General features: G+C 36.1%; 5 protein-coding genes across 5 annotated transcripts; 2 read left to right on the top strand and 3 right to left on the bottom strand.

The window, feature by feature from the left end:
* Positions 1 to 55: 55 nt before the first annotated feature.
* On the top strand, positions 56 to 1,742 carry B0P05DRAFT_508026 (uncharacterized protein; the record flags this gene model as incomplete). Its single annotated transcript, XM_051575562.1, has 7 exons — positions 56 to 138; positions 184 to 228; positions 270 to 798; positions 849 to 1,232; positions 1,279 to 1,507; positions 1,555 to 1,611; positions 1,665 to 1,742. Exons 3-7 carry the CDS (start codon positions 536 to 538, stop codon positions 1,740 to 1,742), a joined length of 1,011 nt encoding a protein of 336 aa, XP_051436122.1. The 5' UTR covers positions 56 to 138; positions 184 to 228; positions 270 to 535.
* B0P05DRAFT_536897 (uncharacterized protein) lies at positions 1,613 to 4,631 on the bottom strand. The gene is made up of 13 exons (XM_051577643.1): positions 4,342 to 4,631; positions 4,209 to 4,273; positions 4,028 to 4,132; positions 3,576 to 3,977; positions 3,211 to 3,524; positions 3,121 to 3,165; positions 2,998 to 3,065; positions 2,773 to 2,939; positions 2,581 to 2,727; positions 2,390 to 2,533; positions 2,206 to 2,344; positions 2,050 to 2,155; positions 1,613 to 2,001 (listed from the first exon to the last, which is right to left on the bottom strand). Exons 1-13 carry the CDS (start codon positions 4,583 to 4,585, stop codon positions 1,776 to 1,778), a joined length of 2,172 nt encoding a protein of 723 aa, XP_051436121.1. The 5' UTR covers positions 4,586 to 4,631; the 3' UTR covers positions 1,613 to 1,775.
* Positions 4,632 to 5,051: 420 nt separating this feature from the next.
* Positions 5,052 to 8,231, top strand: B0P05DRAFT_536892 (uncharacterized protein). Its single transcript, XM_051577642.1, has 7 exons — positions 5,052 to 5,817; positions 5,864 to 6,024; positions 6,082 to 6,114; positions 6,169 to 6,345; positions 6,394 to 6,679; positions 6,721 to 6,881; positions 6,924 to 8,231. Exons 1-7 carry the CDS (start codon positions 5,156 to 5,158, stop codon positions 8,219 to 8,221), a joined length of 2,778 nt encoding a protein of 925 aa, XP_051436120.1. The 5' UTR covers positions 5,052 to 5,155; the 3' UTR covers positions 8,222 to 8,231.
* On the bottom strand, positions 8,227 to 8,590 carry B0P05DRAFT_467574 (uncharacterized protein; the record flags this gene model as incomplete). Its single annotated transcript, XM_051574388.1, has 2 exons — positions 8,227 to 8,468; positions 8,518 to 8,590. Coding segments are annotated over 2 exons (315 nt in total), but the record flags the coding sequence as incomplete, so codon positions are not given.
* B0P05DRAFT_50643 (P-loop containing nucleoside triphosphate hydrolase protein) lies at positions 8,384 to 13,266 on the bottom strand. Its single transcript, XM_051575539.1, has 28 exons — positions 12,989 to 13,266; positions 12,736 to 12,933; positions 12,398 to 12,685; positions 12,258 to 12,348; positions 12,114 to 12,210; positions 11,975 to 12,065; positions 11,793 to 11,917; positions 11,629 to 11,739; positions 11,540 to 11,576; positions 11,401 to 11,492; positions 11,315 to 11,361; positions 11,163 to 11,270; positions 11,072 to 11,121; positions 10,758 to 11,023; positions 10,561 to 10,710; positions 10,411 to 10,512; positions 10,279 to 10,365; positions 10,176 to 10,232; positions 10,022 to 10,123; positions 9,862 to 9,973; positions 9,579 to 9,803; positions 9,441 to 9,527; positions 9,289 to 9,390; positions 9,203 to 9,235; positions 8,992 to 9,152; positions 8,763 to 8,940; positions 8,518 to 8,714; positions 8,384 to 8,468 (listed from the first exon to the last, which is right to left on the bottom strand). The coding sequence occupies exons 2-27, from the start codon at positions 12,893 to 12,895 to the stop codon at positions 8,596 to 8,598; spliced, it is 3,078 nt and encodes a 1,025-aa protein (XP_051436118.1). The 5' UTR covers positions 12,896 to 12,933; positions 12,989 to 13,266; the 3' UTR covers positions 8,384 to 8,468; positions 8,518 to 8,595.
* Between the last annotated feature and the right edge of the window lie 119 nt (positions 13,267 to 13,385).

Below are 13,385 nucleotides of genomic sequence, written 5' to 3'. Positions count from 1 at the left end.
AAAAAAAAAAAAAAAAAAAAAAAAAAAAAAAAAAAAGAACAAGCCTTTAATTACTAAATTTCACCAGTGGATTACTTATTTCGATTTACAAATAGACAGGATGCTTGGGCAAAGAATTAAAATTTTATTTCACCAAAAGTATGCGCTTGTAAATAAAGTAGTAATTTCATTAACAATTATAAGAATTGGTCTAAAATGTCACCCAAGAAGTTGATCTGTGTATGGAGGGTACAGTGAAAGAACTAAAGACACTTAACCTATTTTATAAGCAATATATATAGCTAATGATTAATGAATTCAATACATACTACTAAACGTTATTTGTGGTTTGTTTACAATTGTTATTATTGTCTGCGCTTTATGGATTGAAGCATTATAATTTCTTTTTATAATGCTACATCAAATATTTCATTCATAATTTTATCAATGTAGGACCTTTTAGAGCTGGCTTAGTCGGATTAGCAATATCTTCAACTTCTGCAACTTTTTTTTGGACCTTTCTCCTGATTACTCCATCACTCAATCATAGATTCAAATGTCAAGTAACCTGGAGGACTTGCCTCTGCCGGCAAGCTCTTTTTCAAGTAAAGGAAGAGGCGAGAAGTTGTTTATGAATGCCAACAAAAGGATCACTACCATCACAATGTTATATATTACAATCTCAATAGCAGCCACCTTTTTCAACAAACTACTCTTTACTTACTCTGAATACAAGTTTCCTTATCCATTTTTTACTGTCGTATCTCAACTTTTGATTACAGTTTTATTCATGTTTATTTGGAGTAAGTTAAAGCCATTGTAAGTCTAGACAAGTTAGTTGATTATTTATCTAATCTGATGTTTTCAAGCCAACATCCTCTAGCTCAAATACCCGCCTTCAGTTGGGACTCAACTGTGGCCCTCCGTATTGCACCACTGACTACAGTTTATATGTGCGTTATTATTTTCAACCCATTATATCTACAACATGTAGAAGCAACAAATTATCAATTTACACATTCGCTTACTATTGCATTCTCTTTGTTATTTTCATATCTTATGCTTCAAGCAGAGACTTCAAGAAATGTCAAGTCTTCTTGTATCCTTGTTATGTTTGGAACATGTGTAGGGTCAATGGGCTATCTTAATTTTTCTTTGGTAGGCGCATTCTATAGTTTGGCATGGCCTGCTATTGTAGCTTTGTATGGAATTTATCTGAAAAAGACCTTGACTGCTTCAAAAAATGACATTTGGTAAACAATAGTTTACAAGAATACCAAAGCTAATAGTGCTGTTTAGGTGCGTTATTCAATACAACTCCATCATGTCTATTGGTGTTTTGACATTACTTGTCATTTTATCTGGTGAATTGAGCGATATATTCTCTAATGTTTGGTTCTGGGATGAGTTTGGTTTTTGGCTACAAATGGTTCTCACTGCTATGACTGGATTTTGCATTAACGCTATCATGCTTCTGATGCTAGTGCATACATCACCATTGACTGTCACAGTGGCGAGTGTGTCAAGGGTAAGTACAAAGGCTTAAATAAATTATACCTAATATGTATATGACAGACTGCCATACAAGCACTGTTGGTTACAGTTATTTTTGGCAATAGAATGAGTCTTCTTGTAAGTGATAAGTAATGCTATTATTTACTAATTTCCTTTATTATATATATAAGAATGTGATAGGCATATTGATTTCATTAGCTGGATCAGGTTGCTACATTTTTTTGCGACTAGGTGAGACAAAGCTATAATCATGATTGTGTATACTGTGTGTAAAATTAATATCAGATTGTCAAAGAATTGATGACATTTTCATTATTTTCTTGAGAACTTTTGTTTGTTGAAGCATTGTCTTCATTTTGGCCCATATACAAGGTGTGGATCATACGGCTCAATGTGAGTAAGAAGTTGGTATTTTCTTCAGTTGACATAAACAAGTGACCCTTAAGAGAACGTAAGAGCTTTTCCAATCGTGTCATGGCTCCGTATTTTGATTTCATATCAATTTTTCTAACATAACTCTGAATTCAACAAGGAACATCTCAAATGATAACTTACTTGTCGTATGTCTTGTATTGAATCAGCAGATCTTTACAGATGTCAAGAACATCACTAGACACTTGTTTACATTGAGCTACTTTTTGAAAACATGCAAATGGTAAACCTATAAAAAAGAAAATGAGACTAAAAGAAGAGAAGTTAAAATACACTTACGATATGCTTTGTTTGGACTTCTTTGTTTACCGACATGAAAGAATTGGAATTGAGATTTTTCAGAGATATTGGCATTATAGGGAGTAATAATTGTTCCAATGAATGGCTCGACACCATTGGCTTCGTCACGGAAAAGACACTATACGAATATAAATACAAAAGAAAGACTGACTATGGAACATACTTGATAAGACGCTTGATTTTCAATGTCTCTGATACTAGGCTCAGGATCGAAAGTTGGGTGCGAGTGGTACCAACCAACTACTTTTAACCCTTTCTTTTCAAACACTTCTCTTGCGACCATTTCTGAATCAGGGTCCATTTCACACTGTATCAAGCATGAATAAGCGTATAAAAAAATGGACAAATATGTACCTGAGTTCCTGTGCTTGTACTACGACATGGGAATACATATTCAACTTGAAGTTCCTTTGTCTTTGTTGCCTCATCTTGAACAAATCTACCTCCCAAAAGACCGATAATTTCAGCACTTGCAAGATGTGAATGAAACTCCATAACAATCTACAATTGTGTCAAACTTCATCTTCTGTGTTTGTGTGACCTTACCAAAGCATCACTTGTGATAGTTACTGAAAATGGCGCATAAGATGCTTTTGGATAATAGCTTACTGGAATAAGACGAAATGCGTCATCCATGAATCCAGAATCATTGAGACTTTCGTTATAAAATGTTTCAGGTTTTTTTACAGCGCGTCTTGGTCTTGATGTACCCTCTAAAAAAAATACGAAAGAAATAAGCTCAATGAGACGGGTCATTCATTTTATTCTTACCTCCATTGATAATGTTGTTTCTAGCGACATCCATAAGGTTTCCTTCATCATCACTATCGACATCAGCCCTAAAGAAAATCAGAAAAAAAACAAAACAAATAATATAATTGTGCGACAGTGTACCAGTAATACCCAGGCGCTTTTTTTGATTTTTTGCTACTTGAAGGGCTATTGTAGATTAGTATCAAACACGTCAGGGCTATTCGGTCTTACCCGTCTTCAGAAGAGCGGTTTGCTCTTGCATAGGATCGTTTCTTAACAGCTACAGGTGTAACGCAGTTTACATTGATGATATTGTTGTTCTCAAGGTAGGCGTGGATTCGTCCTACAGCATTTACATCTCCACAATCCTTCATATTTCTGCGGCCTGCTGTCTTGGTAAGATAGTTTGGACGGCTGTTCTTCCAGCATTGAATGATATGGTTTCGGATTCTCATGTATCTTTCAGGTGTTTTGGCTGGTTTTCCCATGAACCATTCAGCATTTCCTTTACGTTCGTGTTCTGTGACTTCATTCAAGTTAAGCTCCTAGAGGAAGTTCATTAATAAGGTTTAGATACATGTATTACGTGAACTTACGACTTCGACTTCTTTTTGAGTATCCTCTTCGTCCTTTTCTTGTTCCTGTAGTTTGTTATCTGGACTAGACTCTCTTTTTCCATTGAAACTGATTTCAGTGGAACTGTTAGGAGAGTTTTGTGGTATCATAGGAGATTGCATAAAACCATTGGAAATAGGTGGTACAGTAGTATCATAAAGAACACGAGTACTTAATGGTGATTCTAAATGGCTTACAGGAGATGGATTAACATGGATTGGTTCAAAGGGAGAATGAGAATTAATAGGAAGAGAGCTTTGGAGCATTTGAAGTGGAGGGAGTAACCCGTTTGACTTGGGCATATGATCAAACGGGTTTGGTAATCTGATCACTTCTTCAGTAAAAGGACCCTTGGTATTTTGCTGGTTACTGTTATCAGAAAACTAGACACACTAAGTTTAATAGGTGAAATGACTATTAGATTATTGTGTACCTTTTGAAGCTCTGGCTTTTGACGTGCACGACTTTTACATTGCATTGCATTTCTAGTTTGAACGTGTTCTGCAATAAGCTTCCAATGTCCATAGCCATGCTTTTTCTATCAAGGAGTTTTTTTTTTTTAGTTACTGGCGACATTTTTTTTCTAATGCTGTTTAGGGCATATTCTATCTTACAATTCCTTCAGCCAGACGTCCATCTTCTTCAGCAGTCCATCGCTTCTTGTGAGTAGAAGCATCTGCTAATGAATAAGTAGAGACAGGTTACACATACAGTATTTAAGATTTGACATAGTTTTTTTTTTCTCACCTTCTTCGGTCTCCTTATTGATGACAGTATTGGTAATAACTTTTTCATTTTTTACAGGTAGATTTACCTTGCTCATTTGGTGCGGCATCGTGTTCTTGTGCTCATCAGTAATATTTAATTTTGGCTGCTGCATAAAGTATTGTCCTGAAGATTGTTCTGACAAACTAGGTAATGCATCAAAACCATAGCAGTACTTTTCCTGAGCTATGAGTTGATCTATAAGCTCGTGCGAGGAATCTTCCATGATTTTGAAAGAGAGAGAGAGAGAGAGAGGGATAAAATAAAGAGAGGGAAAAGAAGTGTAAAATAGAGTTTTATTTCTGTTTCTTTATTTTGGGCGTAAAAACAACAGTCAAAAACCAATTGTTTACAAGTCTACTTAGGTTTGACCTCTTTTATACAAAGCGAAAAGATACATAAAATGTAACTTATTCATCAAAAAGAACAAAGTCGTCCTTTTTTTTTTAGGAGAAGGATGAGTGCATAAACTATCCACTGATTGTCAGAAATTAAAGCGCGTATTATTGCCATAATAGATGTACCTATTTATCACATGAAAGGAAGAGGCTTAAGAAGGTATTTTATAATGAGAAAGAGAGTCATCACTTCATAAAAATAAACTCATCAATATGACCTGTTGCATATTAGTTATGCACGTCAATTGTTTGGGAGAACAAAATAGCTGGATTTCAAGCCTATTTAAAGCATCATAGTATACACTTTGAGCTTTGGCTTCAAATAAATAACACATGCTTACTTGAGATCTTTTTCTTTGCTCTCTCTCTTTTTTTTTCTCTCTCAAGCCATATCTGACATGAAACTTTTTTCTGTTCTACTCATTCTATTTTGTCTAAAAGGTCATGTATTAGCATTCTATGGTGATCTTCAGAAAAGTATAATAGTTCCTCCCATTAATTATGCAGCAAGTGCAGCCATTGGCAATCTCATTTACATTTTTGGTGGAAGGATTGTCGATGATACTGGTAATCCCGATGCTTATAATGTAAATATTACAACCCTAAGCTTCTCTTCTAATGGTGAATTGCAAGTCAATATAATTTCACCGAGAAGACAAGTGACATGCGATAGTTGCAAGGGCTATGCATTACCTGGAGATCAAACACTAGTTGCAATTAACGCAGACTATCCAGAGTATAATACTACTAGAAATCGCACCATATATCCTTCAGGATTGGCATTGTTTAGTATTGCAAATAATTCTTGGTCTTTGCCACAAAGTAGTCAAAATGTTATAAGAACTCTCCCTGCCACTCGGTTTGGCTTTGCTACGGCTATATCTCCTAACAAAGACGCCATTTACATGCTCGGTGGCGATGAGCTTATACTGGACAATTATATACAGGCGACGTCTATTTTTAGGTTTGATCTGAGGAACATGTCTATAGTAACAAACATGACAGCAATCAACCATAACTCGAGGCTTGGAATAATAGGATCTTGTGCAGATATGCTATCGTAAGTAAAAAGAGAGGGAGAAGAACACAATTCATGGTTACGATAGAAATGGCATTGTGGTCATTGCATTTGGGTATGACAAGAGTGTTAACCAAAGCTACCCCACTGATCAAGTGATTCTATACGATACAAATTTGAATCAGATTCGCATGCAAAATATAACTGGTACGCCACCTCCTGAAAGAGTATTTGCCTCTAGTGTCTTGGGTAACGTTTGAATGAATGGCTCAACCAGGTTTACTAAAAAAAACCCTTTTTGAATAGGTCCAGATGGCTCTACTATTTATTATTATGGGGGTATTTTTTAAAAGAAACGACGAGAGCAGCTCTCATTTTAATCAAATTTCTTAGGGATTGACTATAGAGCTTTTGGAAATCAATATGCGGGTCAGCCTCCCAATGGGCTAATGGCTCTTGACACAACAACATGGACTTGGTTTAATGTTCCTACTGTAGGACCTATTCCTTTGCCTTTTGCATATGGTACAATGGTATTGTTAAACTCTTCTGAAATTGTGATTGCTACAGGTGAGCACCTTGTAGTAAGTGAAAAAATACTTACTCACTTGCATCTAGGTAGCGCGGGTATCTCTTATGCTGAAACCATTGGTGTCTTGATCAGCCTACCTCAACCAGGAGAATCCATACAGTCAAGAGTTTTGAGATGGTTTACGAATAATCCAGAGTATGACAGTATAGGTATTACCTACGGCCATCATGAAATGAGTACCGCTGCTATTGTTGGTATTACTGTTGCTGCTGCCATGACTATAATACTTCTTTTTACTTTGCTTTGGAAATATGTGCCACCGATCAAAAGAGCTACTAGATTTATCCACTATGAAATCATATGGAAGCCAAGGTATAGTACTACTTTGCAGTGTATTTAACTAAATGTTCTAGATCCGGGGAGCCACTATGGGCGGAAACAGCAAGATTGCTTGTACGGTTCATTTTGTTTTTTTTATTTTTAGCATTTGTCGTCTATGTCATCTACAAGTCTATAAATAGTCCTTTAGTCATCCAGCACACAAACTTAGTGACGGATGCTGTTCTTGCTCCAGGTAAACACTGACTCAATTTTCTAGATAGCTAATAGGCCCTAGATGTTCGGTTTTGTTTTGACGGCTTTGATACGACTGATCCAAATATGGGTGTCATTTGTCGATTTAGAAATGGCACAGAATGTTCTCAGTATATTCAGCCACTTAACATGAGTCTGCATACACCTATTTATACTGACTATTTTGGGAGTGTTGCCTGCTTCTTATTTCTGCCGGGTCCTTCCTTCTATATCATTGACGACAAGTTTGGATACTTGGATTCAACAGGTACAAAGATCACTTTTTCCTTTATGGCTCAGCCAACAGAAAATATCACAATGGGTGTCATTTATGTTGATATGTTTGCGCCTGGTTATGACCCAAATACATATGCCTATAATCTTATCAATGACACAATTGTCAACCATTTAGAACCATCGGAACTAAGAAAATGGATGGCAGCAGAACAATCGTTTGATCTAGTAGAAAATTCATTCATTATTAAACAAAGCATTACTTCCACTGCATCATACACAATCACTCAGACAAAAATGTTGCGTCCTTACGATGGTTGGAACTATATTGGGTTCTCTCCTACTTATGATGAAACACTGACGATTAGTAGTCGATACAAAGATGCGCCTCAAAACCCTAACAATATTATTCCAGGCATGCCAGTAGCCCAACTCACAATCCAACCAAGCTCGTTCACAATCAATATCGATACAGAACAGAAAGTGTTTACTTTACTGAATGCTTTTGCTCAAGCTGGTGGTGTACTTGGACTTTTCATTGCATTACAAACAATTCTTTTTGGATTCCGTCCTCAGTCTCCATGGGGCATAGTTCATCGTTGGTCGTTTGGAAGACTCAGGACAAAGTTGACTGACAAGCTAGCAAATTACTTTGATCGTATGGGAACACCTGTACCACTTGTCAATCCTGTAAACAAGTTTACTCTGAATGCCTTTGGACGCACCGACTTTAATCCGTACAATAAAGACATAGCATTAGAAGAACAAGCTGATGAAACCACAAGTTATGAAAACCGAGTTCAGCAAGTAGAAGAACGATTGCAGCTTATGGAACTTCTATTAAAGTCTTATTATCTCAATGATGAAGTATTTAGATCACTTGATCAAGCCGTGAAACGTAGTCATGAAGAACGAAGACGAAGTCATCTGGGTAGAATAAAATCTGACAACAGCGCTGCAAATCAGGATCTGCACGCAGGAATCAAAAGACGACCATCAAGCACACTTCTTGAACGCAAATCAAGCTATCAGCCACAGATCAGCGAGTCTATTCCACAACACAACTCGTATGATGATGACGAGCATGATTTTATTTTAAGAAAATAATAAATTTAAGTTGATTCTATTTGAAGACAGTTTTCCTTGTTTGATTTTGTAGAACAATCTTGGGAAAGATGATCCACTGCTTGCATCCTATTAAATGTATATATCTTGTTACAGTATTGACAAAACCAAAATGTTTTGATATTGGCAGGTATACTTTCTTGATCCATAGGAATAGTCGATGCACATGAGGGCATTTCGATGCTATTGTAAAATATATTGGTTGAAATGCGTATTCCGGAACGAATAACTACAGTATACAGCTTAACGTCTTATTTGAATATTGTCTTAATCTTTACCATCTTTTGCTTTCCATTCTCTTGGTAAACTCTGCTCTTGATCACTTTCTCCATTGCCAATGAATTTTGGGTACTATTTTATGCATGAGTCTTGTCAATATTTGAATTGATTTTCATTACCATCTTCAACAGTTCAGATGCCTTAGCAGCCCTCAGTTCTGCGGATATTGATGTTTCCATAAAGTCTATTATTTTCTCTATATGATATTTAGTCCAATCGAGTTATTTCAAAGAAGGGGAATTACCTCTAAATTTTTGCATTTCTGATTGAAAATGCTTTTCTACTTCAGGTGTCCACATATCCCATCGACTGTCTTTTGTCTTTGAGTCTAGTTGTTCATTTAGTATTTGCTGTATCGTCAAAGGTAGACCCTTCTTTGCTTCCGGACTAATAATTTCCTCATCTGAAGGTGAATCTACAAACTAGATGGAACGATTATCAAAAAAAGATGTTCAAGATATCAAACTACTTACGCTTTCTAGTCCACGACTAATGCGGATATTTTGGAGTTTTTGCCATTCTGTACGAATCTTCCAGACTAAATAAAGGATGTATTCTGCGACTTGTGTAGTCTTAAAATGAATCATGAAGTATGAATCAACCACAATGACACTACAATCCAAATTCAGATCGACTAGTATCATTTTAGCTTTTGTTTCAACCATTTTTTTTTCTATTACTTACTTGTCTTTCCAAACAAAAGCAATGCATGGATACCTATTGTCAAAAGTTAGAAAAAACAAAGGTATGCCAACCATGCGAGACTTTACCAGGTACTCTTGTGATATTGACAAGAAAAGGCTTGTTAGTTTCTAATAATTGTAGATAGCATAGTAATTGATGATACATTGCCTCTTCTACTGTCTTATCATCTATTATTTAATTGCATGAGATGCAAGCAAACAATTCCGAGTTTATATACCTTTACGAGTATTTTTGTTGTGGCCTTGTACCCATTCTGGATGAGATGCAATAACACTGCTCGGATGAATAGATATAAAGCTCTTTACTACAAGGAAGACCTAATCAGCCTAACTTCATGAAAAGGCGGTTTGTTTACCTGGCACATGGAATACAATTTCATTGCTTTTTCTATACGGATTATGCTCATCACCTATTGCTAGTTGTGGATATAAGGAGGAACATAAAATAAGCTTGACCATTTGTATTTCTGCTTCTGAAGGAGAGGATGCTCTCGACTTGAGACGCTTTACATTATTCATTAAGGAAAATTCAAGATCTCGAATATCTTTTCTTTCGGACGCTCCTTCATCTTGTTCTTCGGCTATGCGTATAGGAAATAAAAGATGAGAATGGAGTCAGATATTGGTTAGTTGTTTTACCGTGGTTTTCCAAAGAATGCATATCCAAAACTCGTCTTCTTTTATTACTTCTTTGGTCATATTTCTCTCTACGAAGCTTTTCTCGGACAGCATGTCTTGATGCTTCGTTAACCTATTGTCTCAAAGAATCAATGTCTGATTAATGCATACAATTCTATACCTTCTCTTCTTCCGAATCGCCATCGTTTGTTTTCAATGATTGCAGTAAACCAGGTTGAAAGTCGTTTAGAATCTTTTCAAATTGTCTTTTCATTTTCGCAATCTACATATGCAGTTTTTTTTAGAGGCAGTCCTTTTAAAAATTTACATCTCACCTCGTATAATCTATGCTCTTCAATCATGTGTTGTTTGCACCATTTTCGAGACGATGTCTAGAATGTTGAGTACTTAAAGTACATTTTTTTAGATTTTATATACCTTGCTTTCTTTTACGGCAATCCACTTCTCCCACAAGTTTAATAGAGTGAATGGATCACCATGCTTTGAATCGAATTCACTGCGGTTCTTTGGAAAAGTCAGTTTTGTAGTCTGTGAATGAATGTACTATACTTGAAGATGTTCCCTATTAGAACTAGGCGTAGTTCTTGCGAATGGTGACTGCAGACTCATACCAGCAGCAATAGTCAAGATTGGATCTATGATATTGAATACCTATCATGAGGCAATTAATTCTTTGTTGCGACAGAATATAATCCATACCACGCCAAGAAGCAACATCTTTCCAACTGTAGCATCTACAGGGAGTTTAGCTAAAACTGAACCTAACCCAAGCAAATTTTCATCTTGATCAACAGCGCCCAAATTATACAAAAACTCCATAGAAGAGTTAATGTAGTCTATGGAAGGAGCCTACAGCATCATGATTAAATCTAGTCAAACTTAACGGTCAATTGTACCTCAATATAATCAAACTTTCGAGGATTGCCCAATCCCATGTATTTAATCTGTAATAACAAAGGATCCAGTGCTTCTCTTCGTATTTCAGGAATAGCAAAATCATGGAAATGATTAAACTCATTTTCTGAATAAAATCGAAAGCATTCGCCTGGCCCCGTTCTGCCTGCTCGACCTGTTCTTTGTTTGGCACTTGCTTTTGAAATCCAGAATTCTGATAATCGACTCACTTTTGAGCCTGGATCATGATTCATTTCTTTTACTTTTCCTTTTCATTTGTGTTATTTAAGTCTTGCTTATATGTCACACAACTTACCAGAATCAATGATAAAACGAATACCATCGATGGTAATACTCGTTTCTGCACTATTAACGAATAAGAACTATGTAGAAAGCAAACAACTTACATGTTTGAACTAATGATGCATTTACGAACGCCTTCTGGAGGAGAGTCAAATACCTTCTCTTGCTCTTCTACTGTAAGTGAAGAATGAAGCATCAAAATGACCCATTTTCTAAAAATTGGTCAGATAAACTATTTCGCCATGGATTTCCTTACTTTGTATCTTGAGCGTAAGCCGTAAGGTCTTCAGCTAATGAAGATATCTATTCAATGTTAGAAAAAAAACTTTTTTAAGCACATACCTCATTAATACCAGACATGAAAATCAGCAAGTCTCCTCGCTCATCCAAAGGAACAGATTGATCAATATATTCCAACACTTTAATGTATGGGTCTATTCGGCTTAAATGAGGCGTTGGATATGCTAATTATATTTCGTACCTGGTTTTATCATTTGAGGTCTACTGGGAATAGATTTCTTGATAAAATATCAGAACAAGTCAAAATAAAAAGGGAATCAGGTAGCTTACTTTGATTGCTTCAGAGTGTCTTTTTCGATGTGTTGCTTCATCAACAAGGTTCTTGTCATCTTCCCCTTGAGGCCAGTAATGTATTTTGACACTGTACATTTTTCCTGGCACCTTTGAGATAAAAAAAGATAGTTAAGCCTTTTCAAATACGATTTGTTTCTTACAATTAAAGTAGGTGCATCAAAATACTGAGCAAATAACTCTGCATTAATTGTTGCACTCATCAATACAACGTATAAATCTTTTCTTTGGGTTAATGTCTTTTTTAATAAAGCGAGCAGAAAATCACCTAGGGAAAGAAGCGAATAAGCTACGTTGGTTACTTGTGCTTTTTCTTGCAACTCACCCATCATATGGCGTTCATGGACTTCATCTACTACGATCACATCATACATGGACAACATGTTATCAGCAGCATATTGGCGCAAAAGAAGACCCTATTTATAACTGAATAAGTATACATTTTGTAACAAGGTAGTAAATACTTCTGTCAAGAACAACACCCGCGTATTACTTGACTTGTTTTTTTCAAACCGAACTTGATAGCCAATCCTTGAGCCATATTCATTCAACGTTTCATAGCTAGCATTGCATTAATATAAGGTTGATTTGTTAGCAACTGCTTATACCTGACACGTCTTGCAAGAGAAGAACAAGCAATACGGCGAGGTTGAGTACATGCAATTTTATCAAACCCTGCATTCATCAAGATTTGAGGTACTATCAAACATACACTTTTAGAAGAATAGTAACTCAATAAACCACATACCCTGAGTACTTTTTCCACAGCCAGTATCCCCAGCAATCAACAAAACCCGATGCTTCTTTAAGGTTTCTACAATAGCTGGAGCATAAGGGGTCACTGGTAAGGCTGCCTTGGTTTCCTCAATCTTCTTTTTTAAGTTTTCTTTTTTCTTTTTTTGAAAATCATGAAACAAGACGAGTGCATGGCGTATCAACTCGCCTTCTTGACGCATCAAATTAAATCTATCTGCACTTGTATACCTTTTTGGTGCCTTGTCTTTGAAGATACTTTCCTTTAATTTGATGTAGAAACCTATTAGGCATGTCATAATTAGAGAATTTCAACGCCAAGTCATAACATGCCTTCAAACTCATAATATATAGGTGAACCTGTAGGAGTAAACCAAGAAGCTAGACCACGATTTCTTTTAGAGAAAAAAAGCTCGTCTGTCTCTTCTGTCCAAGGCTTATCCATATCTAATTCAAAGAGCTTACAATCTTTATCATTCTTAGACTCTTTCATAAATTTTTGAGCTGCTTTGATTGCTTCTATTCGTTTATCTTGATAGTATATCTGTATGTTTGTCAATATTCGCGGATTTAACAGTCGGTTTACTTCTTTACAATATCTTTGAGATCCCAAACTTTCTTTTTAAACGCCTCTTGATTCTTGATCAAGGTTCCGTCAACATCGTACTTCTCTTCAGGTACATATTCTGATTTTCGTTTACGGTCATTGTACCGAGATCGATGGGAGCTCATGATGAAGAGTGAAAAGGCTTGCATGACAGAAAAAGAGTATCCGGCCCGGATATAGTACTCACAATACTAGTATTCAAATCCCGCGCTTTTTTTTTGGAATCAAGACGGGTAGATGGTCAAAAAGGCACATAGAGGCGTTCAAGTAATCCTCCTCTCTTTTTTGTACTTTGTACTTGGTGAGTGGATCATGATCATGCATTAAAGAAAGGCAATCATTCTTCGATGGATGTTGAATTGGATAAAGAAGATGG

Source organism: Gilbertella persicaria (genome assembly GCF_025201335.1).
Source record: "Gilbertella persicaria strain CBS 190.32 chromosome Unknown B0P05scaffold_14, whole genome shotgun sequence".
Classification (NCBI taxonomy): Eukaryota; Fungi; Mucoromycota; class Mucoromycetes; order Mucorales; family Choanephoraceae; genus Gilbertella; species Gilbertella persicaria.
This window is presented reverse-complemented; position numbering and strand designations above follow the sequence as displayed.

Excerpts from the sequence above, each read along its gene's own strand:
- B0P05DRAFT_536897 (XM_051577643.1), bottom strand. The coding sequence starts at position 4,585 with ATGGAAGATTCCTCGCACGAGCTTATAGATCAACTCATAGCTCAGGAA. Across the intron at positions 3,525-3,575 it reads CTCAAAAAGAAGTCGAAGTC|GAGCTTAACTTGAATGAAGT; the intron begins GTAAGTTCACGT and ends AACTTCCTCTAG. Across the intron at positions 2,728-2,772 it reads CTATCACAAGTGATGCTTTG|ATTGTTATGGAGTTTCATTC; the intron begins GTAAGGTCACAC and ends ACACAATTGTAG.
- B0P05DRAFT_536892 (XM_051577642.1), top strand. The coding sequence starts at position 5,156 with ATGAAACTTTTTTCTGTTCTACTCATTCTATTTTGTCTAAAAGGTCAT. Across the intron at positions 6,680-6,720 it reads GAAATCATATGGAAGCCAAG|ATCCGGGGAGCCACTATGGG; the intron begins GTATAGTACTAC and ends TAAATGTTCTAG. Across the intron at positions 6,882-6,923 it reads GGATGCTGTTCTTGCTCCAG|ATGTTCGGTTTTGTTTTGAC; the intron begins GTAAACACTGAC and ends AATAGGCCCTAG.
- B0P05DRAFT_50643 (XM_051575539.1), bottom strand. The coding sequence starts at position 12,895 with ATGAAAGAGTCTAAGAATGATAAAGATTGTAAGCTCTTTGAATTAGAT. Across the intron at positions 10,711-10,757 it reads GAAAGTTTGATTATATTGAG|GCTCCTTCCATAGACTACAT; the intron begins GTACAATTGACC and ends ATGATGCTGTAG. Across the intron at positions 9,236-9,288 it reads CAATATCACAAGAGTACCTG|GTATCCATGCATTGCTTTTG; the intron begins GTAAAGTCTCGC and ends TTTTGACAATAG.